We start from the raw sequence: 13,510 nt of genomic DNA on the forward strand, positions 1-13,510 counted from the left end.
TAAAGGACAGAAATGGTAAGGACCTAAAAGAAGCAGAAGAGATTAAGAACAGATGGCAAGAATACACAGAACAACTACGCAAAAAAGGTCTCAATGACCTGGATAACCACGGTGGTGTGGTCACTCACCTAGAGTGGGACATCCTGGAGTATGAAGTCAAGTGGGCCTTAGGAAGCATTACTACAAACAAAGCTAGTGGAAGTGATGAAATTCCAGCTGAGTTATTTAAAACCCTAAAAGATGATGCTGTGAAAGTGCTGCACTCAACAAGTCAAGATTGGAAAAGGTCAGTTTTCATTCCAATTTCAAAAGAGGGTAATGCCAAAGACTATTGAAACTACCCTACAGTTGCCCTCATTTCACATGCTAGCAAAGTTATGCTCAAAATCCTTCAAGCGAGGCTTCAGTAGCATATGAATTGAGAACTTCCAGAGGTACAGGCTGGATTTAGAAAAGGCAGAGGAAGAAGAGATCAAATTGCAACATTCCTTGGATCATAGAGAAAGAAAGAGAATGTCAGAAAAATATCTACTTCTGCTACACTGACTACACTAAAGTCTTTGACTGTGTAGATCACAACAAACCGAGGAAAGTTCTAAGAGATGGCGGTACCAGAACACCTTACTTGTCTCCTAAGAAACCTGTAATCGAGTCAAGAAGCAACAGTTAAAACTGGACATGGAACAGCTGACTGGTTCAAAACTGGGAAAGGAGTACAACAAGGCTGTCTATTGTCACGCTGCTTATTTAACTTCCATGAAGGGTATATCATGCAAAATGCTGGGCTGTATGAATCCTAAGCTGGAACCAAGATTGCCAGGAGAAATATCAATAACATCAGATATGCAGGTGATACCACTCTAACAGCAGAAAATGAAGAGGAACGAAGAGCTTCTTTAAAACTCAACATTCAAAAAACTAAAACATGGCATCTGGTCCCACCACTTCATGGCAAATAGATGGGCAAACCGTGGAAACAGTGACAGACTTCATTTTTGGGGGCTCCAAAATTACTGCCGATGGTGATTGCAGCCATGAAATTAAGAGACGTCTGCTCCTTGGAAGAAAAGACATGACCAACCTAGACAGCATATTAAAAAGCAGAGGCATTACTTTGCCAACAAAGGTCCATCTAGTCAAAGCTGTGGTTTTTCCAGTGGTCATGTATGGATGTGAGAGTTGGACTATAAAGAAAGCTGAGTGCTAAAAAACTCATGCTTTTGAACTGCGGTGTTGGAGAAGACTCTTTGAGAGTCCCTTGGACTGCAAGGAGATCCAACCAGTCCATCCTAAAGGAGATCAGTTCTGGAAGGACTGATGCTGAAGCTGAAACTCCAATACTCTGCCCACCTGATGTAAAGAACTGACTCATTAGAAAAGATCCTGATGCTGGGAAAGGTTGAAGGTGGGAGGAGAAGGGGAAGACAGATGAGATGGCTGGATGGCATCAATGACTCGAGGGACGTGAGTTTGGGTAAACTCCAGGAATTGGTGATGGACAGGGAGGCCTGGTGTGCTGCAGTCCATGGGGCAGCAAAGAGTTGGACACGACTGAACTGAACTGAAAGAGCCTCTTGATGAGGATGAAAGAGGACAGTGAAAAAGATGGTTTGAAACTTAACATTCAAAAATTAAGATTTGGCATCCGGTTCCATCACTTCATGACATATAGAAGGGGAGAAAGTGGAAGCAGTGGGTTTATTTTCTTGCTCTCCAAAGTCACTCAGATGGTGACTGCAGTCATGAAATTAAAAGATCCTCCTGCCTTAGAAGAAAAGTTATGACAAACCTACACAGTGTATTAAAAAGCAGAGGCATCACTTTGCCAACAAAGGTCTATACAGTCACAGCTATAGTTTTTCCAGTGGTCATGCACAGATGTGAGAGTTGGACCATAAAGAAGACCAAGCACTGACGAATTGATGCTTTCGAACTGTGGTGCTGGAGAAGCTCTTGAGAGTCCCCTGGACTGGAAGGAGATCAAACCAATCAATCCTAAAGGAAATCAGTTCTGAATATTCATTGGAAGGGCTGATGCTGAAGCTCCAATACTTGGACTACCTGATGCAAAAAGCTGACTCACTGGAAAAAACCCTGATGTTAGGAAAAACTGAAGGCAAAAGAAGGAGGGGGCAACAGAGGATGAGATGGTTAGCTAGAATCACAGACTGAAAGGACATGAATTTGAGCAAACTCTGGGAAACAGTGGAGGACTGAAGCTTGGCATGCTGCAGTCCATGGTGTTTCAAAGAGCTGGATAGGACTGAGCAACTGACTAACAACAACAAATGGTAGGAGTATGAGTTTTGTATGTTTTGGATAACAGCCCTTTATCAAGTGTGTCCTTGCGATTATTTTCTCCCAGTCTGTGTGGCATATCTTCTCATTCTCTTGATACTATCCTTCACACAGCAGAAGTTTTTAATTTTAGTGAAGTCCAACCTGTCTATTCTTTCTTTTACAGATGATGTCTTTGGTGTATCTAAAAAGTCACTGCCATCCCCAAGGTAAGCTACATTTCCTCTGATGTTATCCTACACGAGTGTTATAGTTTTGTTTTACACTTATGTATGTGATTCATTTTGAGTTAATTTTTCTGAAGTAAAGTCTGTGTCAATATTTATTTACTTATTTATTTTTGCATGTATACGACTATCTGTTCCAAGCAAAGACAATCTTTGCTCTACTGTATTGCTTTTGCTCATTCTGTCTAAGATCAGCTCACTATATTCATGTGGGTCTATTTCTGGACTCTATATACTGCTGCACTGATCCTTTACAGTAAGTCTTGAAGTCAGGTAGTGTCAGTACTACAACTCTGTTCTTCAATATTGTATTTGCTATTCTAGATCATTTGCCTTTCCATATAAACTATAGACCCTGTCTGTTAATATCCATGAAATAACATGCTGGGATTTTAACTGGGAGTGCATGAAATCTATGGGTCAATTTTGGAAGAACTGACACTGAAAATATTGAGTCACCTATCCATGAACATTATCCATCAGAGGGCAGACAAAATGGAAACCACAACTTCAGAAAACTAACCAAACTGATCACTTGGATCACAGCCTTGTCTAAGTCAATGAAAGTATGAGCCATGTCATGCAGGGCCATGCAAGACAGATAGGTCATGGTATAGAGTTCTCACAAAACGTGGTCCACTGGAGAAGGGAATGGCAAACCACTTCAATATTCTTGACTTGAGAACTCCATGAGCAGTATGAAAAGGCAAAAAGATAGGACACTGAAAGATGAACTCCCCAGGTGCACAATATGCTAAGGGAGAAGGGTAGAGAAATATCTACGAAAAGAATAAAGAGATGGAGCCAAAGCAAAAACAACAGACAGTTGTGTATATGGCTGCTAACAGAAGTCAAGTCTGATGCTGTAAAGAACAATATTGCTTAGGAACCTGGAATAATTTAGGTTCATAAATCAAAGAAAGTTGGAAGTGGTCAAACAGGAGATGGCAAGAGTGAATATTGACATTTTAGGGATCAGTGAACTAAAATGAACTGGAATGGGCGAATTTAACTCAGATGACCATTATATCTACTACTCTGGGCAAGAATCTCTTAGAAGAAATGGAGCAGCCCTCATAGACAACAAGAGAGTACAAACTGCAGTACTTGGGTGCAGTCTCAAAAATGACAGAATGATCTGTTTGTTTCCAAAGCAAATCATTCAATATCACAGTAATCCAGTCTACGCCCCAACCACTAAAGCTGAAAAAGCTGAAGCTGAACAGTTCTAACACGACCTACAAGACGTTCTACAACTAACACCAAAAACAGATGTCCTTTTCATCACAGGGGACTGGAATACAAACATAGGAAGTCAAGAGATACCTGGAGTAAGAGGCAAATTTGGCCTTGGAGTAGAAAATGATGCAGGAAAAAGGCTAACAAGAGTTTTGCCAAGAGGATGCACAGGTCATAGCAAACACCCTCTTCAAACAACACAAGAGACAACTCCACACATGAACATCACCAGATGGTTAACACCAAAATCAGATTGATTACATTCTTTGTAGCCAAACATGGATAAGTTCTATACAGTCAGCAAATATAAGACCAGGAGCTGCCAGCAGCTCAGATCATGAACTCCTTATTGCCAAATTCAGACTTAAATTGAAAAAAGTGGGGGAAACCACTAGACCATTCAGGTATGATCTAAATCAAATCACTTTTGATGATACAGTGCAAGTGACCAACAAATTCAAGGGATTAGACCTGATAGACAGAATGCCTGAAGAACTATGGACAGAGGTTCATGACACTGTATAGGAGGTGATGATCAAGACCATCTCCAAGAAGAAATGCATAAAGGCAAAATGGTAGTCTGAGGAGGCCTTACAAATAGCTGAGAAAAGAAGAGAAATGAAAGGCAAATGATAAAAGGAGAGATATATCCACCTGATTGCAGAGTTCCAAGAATAGCAAGGAGAGGTAAGTAAGCCTTCCTCGGTGATTAATGCAAAGAAATAGAGGATAACAAGAGAATGGGAAAGACTAGAGATTTCTTGAAGAAAATTAAGAGATACCAAGGGAAACATTTCATGCAAAGATGGGCACAATAAAGGACAGAAATGTATGGACCTAACAGAAGCAGAAGATATGAAGAAGAGGTGGCAAGACAAACAAAAGAACTACACAAAAAAGATCGCCATGACCCAGCTAACCATGATGGTGTGATCACTCACCTAGAGCCAGACATCCTGGAATGATAAGTCAAGTGGGCCGTAGGATGCATCACTATGAACAAAGCTATTGGAGGTGATGGAATTCCAGCTGAACTATTTCAAATTCTAAAAGATGAGGCTGTGCAAGTGCTGTACTCAATATGCCAGTAAATCTGGAAAACTCAGCAGTGGCCACAGGACTGGAAAAGGTCAGTCTTCATTCCAATCCCAAAGAAAGGCAATGCCAAAGAATGCTGAAACTACTGCATAATTGCACTCATCTCGCACGCTAGCAAAGTAATGCTCAAAATTCTCCAAGCCAAGCTTCAACAGTATGTGATCAGAGAACTTCCACATGTTCAAGCTGGATTTAGAACAGGCAGAGGAACCAGAGATCAAATTGTCAACAACCGCTGGATCATCAAAAATGCAAGAGAGCTCCAGAGAAACATCTATTTTTGCTTTATTGACTATGCCAAAGCCTTTGACTGTGTGGATCACCTGTAGAAAATTGTTAAAGAGATGAGAATACCAGACCACCTTACCTGATTCCTGAGATATCTGTACTCAGGTCAAGAAGCAACAGTTAGAACCGAACAGGGAACAACAGACTGGTTCCAAATCGGGAAAGAAGTATGTCAAGGCTGTACACTGTCACCCTGCTTATTTAACTTATATGCATATCATGAGAAATGCTGGACTGGATGAAGCACAAGCTGGAAGCAAGATTGCTGGGAGAAATATCAATAACCTCAGGTATGCAGATGACACCACCCTTATGGCAGAAAGTGAAGAGGAACTAAAGAGCCTCTTGATGAAAGTGAAAGAGGAGAGTGAAAAAGTTGGCTTAAAGCTCAACATTCAGAAAACTAAGATCATGGCATCAGGTCCCATCACTTCATGGCAAATACATGGGGAAACATGGAAACAGTGACAGACTTTATTTTCTTGCACTCCAAAATCACCACAGATGGTGACTGCAGCCATGAAACTAAAAGACCCGTGCTCCTTAGGGAAAAGCTATGACAACCTAGACAGCATATTAAAAAGCAGAGACATTACTTTGCCAACAAAGGTCTGTCTAGTCAAAGCTATGGTTTTTCCAATAGTCATGTATGGATGTGAGAGTTGGACTATAAAAAAAACTGAGTGCCTAAAAATTGATGCATTTGAACTGTGGTGTTGGAGTAGGCTCTTGAGAGTCCCTTGGACTGCAAGGAGATCCAGCCAGTTCATCCTAAAGGAAATTAGTCCTCAATATTTATTGGAAGGACTGATGCTAAAGCTGAAACTCCAATACTTTGGCCATCTGATGCAAGGAACTGACTCATTAGAAAAGACCGTGACGCTGGGAAAGATTGAACGCAAGAGGAGAAGGGGATGACACAGGATGAGATGGTTGGATAGTATCACTGACTCAATGGACGTGAGTGTGAGTAAACTCCGGGAGTTGGTGATGGACAGGGAAGCCTGGGGTGCTGCAGTCCATTGGGTTGCAAAGAATTGGACATGACTGAGCAACTGAACTGAACTGATGATAATGTTGTACCAAAGATTATATGCTAACTTCAGGAATGCATTGGTGCACATCTTCCTGGATTGTAGTTAAAGCTGAAAAACAATTTTTCACTTTAGAAAACTAAAGGCTGAAGTAAATAGAGTAGACAACAAGTGAATATGTAGTAAAGAAATCCATAGAAATTCAATATTTGTGTACTTCAAAGTTTTCAGAGCAGCAAAGCTGTCTAAGAAGTTCCTATTTGTTACTGGAGTGCTTTGTCACTTTCTGTTTTGGTCTTCTCGAATACTTACTTACTACAGAGCAATATTAATGTATATTGTTCACTGTGATCATTTTAACGGGTATGTTGTTATCTATGTGTTAATCTTATCTCCTCCAAATGAGAACTGTTTTTTTTTAACTTTGCCTTAAAATGACAAGTTTAGGTCCAAGCAGACAGTAAACCCTCAACAGCTACTAAGTGAATGACTGACATCACAGAATTATACTGGTAAGACTCTAAATGAAAGCATCTAAACCATGATCAAGATTTCCAGTTGATATATTGTTAAACTGCAACACTTTTTTTTTTCTGAACACTTTTCTTTAAAAACAAAAACCTACCAAAATGAAAAACTGGGGTCACTATGTAGCAATATAATCTCAAAGAGAATCAGCCAAAAAGTTTTCACAAGTCACTGAGATTTAAAACAATTCAATGGCAAGAGTTTCCATGAAGTTTTGATGTATTTTAGAAGCATCATAGATCAATGTCAAAACCAACAATAATTATCAGCGCAAGCATAATTTGGGACTCTTTTAGTTTACACATTTGTCAATCATGAATGTCTTCAAAGATTACTTACTCCAATCCCCTACCCCACACCCAGCTAAAAATTTTGAAAAGAAAATTTAAATCCAAGGATTCATGGCCTTTTTTGAAAATCTAGGTTACATGGCTTTTTTCATCATGTAAAATTCCTATTCTAATAAACTCTGGATTCAGAGTTCACAGATCACTTGAAAAAGAAAGCACATACACATCTAATTCTTACCAGTTTTTCGGGTTAAAATAAAAAAAAAAGTATTGTGTTATTTGCAGCTGCCTTAACAGCAAACGACAATTAAATGTGTGAACAAGGTTGTCAGAATAACACTTATCATTCACACCACTTATGGAAAGGCGCTCTAAGACTTCCAGAAGCACTAATTAAAATTAACGAAAGCAACTTACGGGGACGTGTCAAGAGAGGTAGAGTTTGTCATCTGCTGTTTGAAACAGAGGAAAACCAAATCGCCTCAAAGCTCCAGAGTTTTTACTCTAATATGTAAATCCAACCCAGCGGTCACCGGCCCTGAGGAACCGAGGCCGGGCTCAACAAGCTACTCACTAAGGTAAGAGTTTCAATCCCTTCCATGTTAAGAACTGAAGAGGATGCCGGAGGGAATTTTCTTTCAGAAATCAGAAAAGGCCTGGGGTGGGGGGCGGTATCCTGTTTACTACAGAGAGGAGGAAAGTGCAGGGTCCTACTGAAAGTTGCTTGATATACCCCACCACCAGCCGCCTTCTTTTTTTTGTTTAACTCAACGTGAATGAAGACACTCAAAACGAGAAGAACGTTAATGATATTACCCACCTCTAGCCCCAAAGAACCCAGGAAGACTCTCATCCAGGACTCAGGTACCTCTTTCTCACCTGGGCCTTGCAGAAGTCGGCCGTCCTGACGTAAACGCACTTTTCAGCAATGCGCCTTCCGATTGGTTGACTCGGGAGGGAGGCCTCAGTCCTATTGGCTTCAAGAGCAGAGGAGGCGGGAGTTTGGAGCTGACTGTGACAGACCCGCGGCTTAAGCTCCCAGAGTTCTCATTGGGTCAACGCGGGAAGCCCCAAGATGGCGGCAGCAGGGACCTGCGGCACCGGCACCCGGAGTACTGGGTCTATGGTGGCGGCGGCCAGCACGAACAACGTCACTAGCTTCCGGCGGAGGGGTCCCAGAGCTAGCGGTGCCGACAGTGGCTGCTCTCGACTGGTGTCCATCGCGGGGACACGGCCGTCGGTGCGGAATGGACAGCTGCTGGTATCAACCGGGCTGCCAGCCCTGGACCAGCTCCTAGGTCGGTTCAGAACGGAGATCTGGGCTCAGCAGAGGGAAAACAGGGAGGGGACTTGCCGGGGTAGACACCCTGACCCACATCTTTCTCTCACCTCTCAGCATTCGGACTTGGAGAGGATGGCTCAGTCTGATGGAGGGGAGGAAGGGTTGCATGGAGACTTTAAATGCTGTTAATCAGATCTGGTTTTGTGCTCCCACTTTCTACTTTGGTGCCCACCAGGCTTTTTCTCGATTACGACAGGAAACCTACATGCTTCTTACCCTTACGTGCATTCCTAGTGAAGGGCAGTCACTGATGATTGGAGACGATTTGGCATTCATCTAGGATCCCGTCCCGGTCTTTGAATGCACCCTTATGTGAATCCCAGATAGCCCATGGTTTGGACTAACCTACAGAAGTTTGTATCACTTGAGACAGATGGGCATCAATAGAAAATGCTGAAAAAAGTAACTTCCCCTCTTTCGCCGCCTGACTGCTTATCTCCTGGTTCTGAATCTTTAAACTAATCATATTGACTTTAAAAGAATGTATGTTAAAAGCTTAGGTGCATCCAAGTAATGAAAGCCTGTCTTTGACCTTAACAGACGTACCCAGTATCTGCGTTAAATATATGTATTTTTGTTTTTGTTATTTTTTCTCTATATATTTTGCTTCCCAGCGTTACATCTCAAACGATGTTTAAAATTATTTTACATTTCAACGAGAAAAAGAAGTCCAGATTTTAGGCTTTCCAAAATCTCTGGAATTTTTCTTGAGAAGGCTGCTAAAGAATATGCTTGATTAATAACCATTAATTATTAATGTTTAATTATTAACCATTAATTAACCAATAATTAATAACCATTAATTATTAATCTAATCTGTAGGTTAGATAGATAGGTAGGGCAAAGCTGCTGTGTTAATAAAGCTTGTAAAGTAGTTCATTCCTATCAGAATGCTACTTTACTAAAATTGGTCCATGTTTGTATTTCATAATTTTTTTATAATAGGGTGAGATGTGTCAGTTAAGCTTTGTACACTTTCATAAAATATTACAAATGACATTGTTTACTTCCCTTGTCATTTTCACTCTGTAATTTTTTTCCCCACAGGTAGACTTTGAGATAGGTTTAGCAATAGAAAGACCAATGAGAAAGAGTATGACTTCTTACCTCTGTTACTTTGTGACCATAACTGGATCCTGGTTATTTGTATGTAAATTTAAATAATAAATTTGAATGTTTTCCCTTAATTGTTTCAACTCTGATGCCTTCCTAAATTGCATGGTACTATAAACAGAAATGATTCAAAATATCTAGTTAGCAAATATTTATCTCACTTTTTTTCCCTTATGAGTTTAAATTGGGGTCATCCTGTATTTATATGTAAAACTTGGAGGCTGTTCCTAGTCCTGAATTTTTTTTTTTTTTGGGTAACTCAGTGGAGATATGTAACTTCATTCACTGATCCTGAAACTCTCCAAACAAAAAGGTCACGTTTCTCACATTACATCTTCAGTTCCTCATTAGAATAACAAAATGTAACTAGCACAGTACCTGGTACTTATAGATTCTAAATAAGTTCTTGGTTTAAAGAAAAATAATGTGTAGGAAAAAGCGTGCACAGATTATGAAACATGTAGGATGGAATTATGTGTTTGAGCTCTAAAATCAGACATGGCGATTAACTGACATGAATAGAGTCACAAAACTGTGACAGTCTGGCTGATCTTCAGGCTCCACATTTAATGCTCTGCACTATGCTGCAATTGCTTCAATTTTTTGAGACCTCTTTTCAGGTGTTTTTAACCATTTATTGAATCTAAGCCTGAAGATTTAACTGTAATAGCCTCTTAAAGCACCCACCAGAAAGGTGACCCAAAGCACCTTCCTTGTGTTTTTTTACAGTGATATAAACTTGAACTGTAATTTTAAATTTCTCCAGATTTGCTTGAAGTTGGGGAATCTATTTATTTGACTCTAACAAGATTATGCTAAAAATTAGTGTTCATTAAAATGATTGAAATAACTATCAGTTTTTGGATATTTTGAAATATATTTTGCATGTATACAGTTAATTCTCAAATTGCACAGAAGTTGAAGACATTCTTATAATAGGAGTTACTACATTTGGAATAATAAAATGTCTAGAAATATTTTAGTTGTTAACTTCCTAATGGCATTTTTATATTTTGATTTTCTATTTTTTGTGGCCCTTTGGAGCAAACCCTATACATGTGTTATTCATTAAACCATTGTTTGAAAGTGAAACATTTGGCTGCTAATGTGTATACACAAAAGTAAAAGCAATTCAGATTATACTGTGGTTCTGAAATGTTGTCTGACTCAAGATTGTGACAAGTCTGATATAATCTTATAGTGACAAGATGTAATGATAGTAGGATGCTATGACATCAGAATGATGAAACTATACTGTGACATTGTTGTTGCCTAAATATATTCTGTAGTTACTGCATAACAAGTAAATGTTGTGTTGTCACTGGCATACACTGCAGTGATATTTTACTACTGCCATTGTGACATTGTAATTTAAAGTGTAGATGCAAAATGAAAAGCATAAAATAGGCAAATTGAATGTTAGTTGTTTGATGATACACTAGTATTTCCATTGCTTACTCCGAAGTGTTTTATAAATTTGAGACTTTTCTATTACTGCATCTTAATCTTCATGATCTAGTTGTATTAAATATTTTTATTCTTTATTTTATTGTTAGATATCGATTTATATTTCCCAAGTTGAATAATTTACATTCTGGAATTTCCTAACCCAGTTTCTCAACCGTCCCTTTCCAGAACATTTATGTTGTTATTTGAGGACGCTGTATGTAAATATTTCATTTTTCTTCTTCCAGGAATTTCCAAGGAGATTATATAGTAGATAAAGGATTCTGGCAAAATTTCTCTTTTCCTTGAACATAAAATAGTCCATTTTAGGACCATATTGACTAACGTAGAGAAATTATCTCCCAGGCTCATCCTTCAGAAAGATATTTGAAGGACGGATGACTTCTCAGTTTTAACTGGATTAAACTCTGTGTTGTTCAGAATTTATTAAATTTTGACAGACAAGTGAACGGAAATAGGAATTGGGGTAAATAATAATCCAGGAAGACTGCCCTGAAGAAGCTTGAGGGTAGCTACCATTTTCAACATTGCCATGAAAAAATAATTACTGGTGGGTATAGTTCTTTGCTCCATTATATTTTAATCTTGCTTCCCTGATAGCTCAGCGGGTAAAGTATCTGCCCATAATGCTGGAGACAAAGGAGAAGCGTGTTCGATCCCTGGGTTGGGAAGATCCCCTAGAGAAGGAAATGGCCACCCACACCAGTATTCCTGCCAGGAAAATCGCATGGACAGAAGAGCCTGTTGGGCTACAGGCCATGGGGTCACAAAGAGTTGACCACCACTGAGCACACACACATCTTAACCTGGAGTGTGGGATGATATGCATTAAGCTTGGGCTGTTTATTTAGTATCATCCCAGTTATGATATTTTAACAATTGATACCTGTACATTTAAAGCAAGTGCCACTCAGTCCTTTGTAAAATTGTTTCACGCAATTTAATCAACAGAACCATTCTCATTGTTGATGACTTTTCTGTTTTGATTCCCATGTTTGCCCAGCCGATACCTGTGATAACCAAGAGTTGTTAGGAGGTTTCTTACCTAGAAAAAGTAGACTTGTTAATCATATAACTGCAATTTAATTCTAAGTGTGGCATTAATTAGGTAGTTAAGGATATTGCTATGAACGAAGGATATGGCTGTTACATTGCCTTTTCCCTACAAAGCCTTTAAGATGCCTGTTTTGCTTCTATAATTTTAAACAAAACTACTGATTTACAGAGAGCACTGGAAAGAACTAGGATGAAAGACTTCTCTTTCCTAACTTTTATTTCTCTTCCCTTTTAAACTTTTAGCTTTGAAAAAGGAGTTGCCTTTATTGTAAAACAAGATAAAATTTATGGACCTTCATATTCTAATATATTAATTTGACCTTGTTTACCCTAAATGTATAGCTTAATTAGAGATTTGTTTTGGGAACTGTGTAGGGCTTTTCTCCCTTTAAATTAATATATCATTTTCTAACTATTCACATGAATTTTTTTAAATCTTTCCTTCGTATTTAAAAAAATTTTTAAATAGATATTGACACTTAAAATCTTAAATTTCCCAGTGTTTCTTAAGCTTTTATATTTATTCTAGTTTTAAGACAAAATAGTCACTTTTTTAAAATGTAAAAGCTTGATGAATTTTATACTTTAAGATATCAGACTTGAAAAGTATTTTCAAGCTTTCAAACTTGTGTAAACTTACAAGTTGATGAAATATTCTCCCATATTTTTTTAGTAAGCTGGAGGTGAGCTTAAACATACTTTTTAAAGTGGTCTGAGGTAAAACCAAAAGTTTATTTTTTTAGTGACTTAGAATATTGGTGATTTATCTGATATGATTAAAGGGAAGAGGAGGCATTAAACAAGACCATTTTTTACTTTGTGTGTGTGTCCACCTGTGCATTATATCATATTTAATTGGGAAACTATTTCTTGATCTGTTCTCATTATTTCACTATGAATATCATTCACAAAAAGCATTTATTTCTCTGAATATTCCACTTGGAGGCCTTATATGAATTTCTAAGACAAGTGCTTCCTTACCCTGTTACTTTCCTGTCAGACATTTTAATGTGCTATGGGGAAAAGATATTTCTGTTTTAATTAGGAATTATTAGTGTGAGATCTGTGCTGCTTTTGAAATTGCTAATGAATTGCTGAATTTAAAGATGGATTGAAAGCTAACTTTTGTTGAATATATCATGTCAAGTATCCTGTGTTTAGTTGGTTAAGCTTTTCAATTTTGGGTAGGGAGAATGACTGCTAACTTATTAAAATTTACTCTACTTTAAAATATAGCTAGAATCTCAGTATATTGAGTGAGATATTGCAAAATACCTTATACTGAAATGTGGTCTTACCACACTCTAAAATGAAGTTTGGAAGAATATAGGAACTTTACGGCTACATGCTTGTGTATATGGCCATGTCAAAATCACTTTACCTCATATACATAGAATAAAAGCTTGATTTATAAATAATTAGGTGGCTTCTTATTTCCCATGACTAACCTTCCAAATCACCAGCTTTACTAGGGCCAATTCAAATTTGAGTTAGCTCAAATTCAAATTCAAATTCAAATTGAGCTAGTGA

General features: G+C 38.4%; 2 protein-coding genes across 7 annotated transcripts in view; one reads left to right on the plus strand and one right to left on the minus strand.

Annotated features, from left to right (window-relative positions):
- IMMP1L (inner mitochondrial membrane peptidase subunit 1) overlaps positions 1-7,918 on the minus strand; it is a 71,388-nt gene extending 63,470 nt beyond the window's left edge. For 2 of the 5 annotated variants that reach the window (XM_061151284.1, XM_061151266.1), the window contains exon 1: positions 7,823-7,917. The gene's annotated coding sequence lies outside the window, so the exon portion shown is untranslated. Of the gene's footprint in view, positions 1-7,822 lie in introns of all 5 variants that reach the window. The other 3 variants (XM_061151276.1, XM_061151292.1, XM_061151301.1) reach the window with 3 other exon arrangements.
- Positions 7,919-8,027: 109 nt separating this feature from the next.
- ELP4 (elongator acetyltransferase complex subunit 4) overlaps positions 8,028-13,510 on the plus strand; it is a 225,699-nt gene continuing 220,216 nt past the window's right edge. For both annotated transcript variants that reach the window (XM_061151202.1, XM_061151213.1), the window contains exon 1: positions 8,028-8,300. In XM_061151202.1, the coding sequence (XP_061007185.1) occupies positions 8,078-8,300 (223 nt within the window). In that variant the 5' untranslated portion in view covers positions 8,028-8,077. The remainder of the gene's footprint in view (positions 8,301-13,510) is intronic.

Source organism: Dama dama, chromosome 1 (genome assembly GCF_033118175.1).
Source record: "Dama dama isolate Ldn47 chromosome 1, ASM3311817v1, whole genome shotgun sequence".
Taxonomy (NCBI): domain Eukaryota; kingdom Metazoa; phylum Chordata; class Mammalia; order Artiodactyla; family Cervidae; genus Dama; species Dama dama.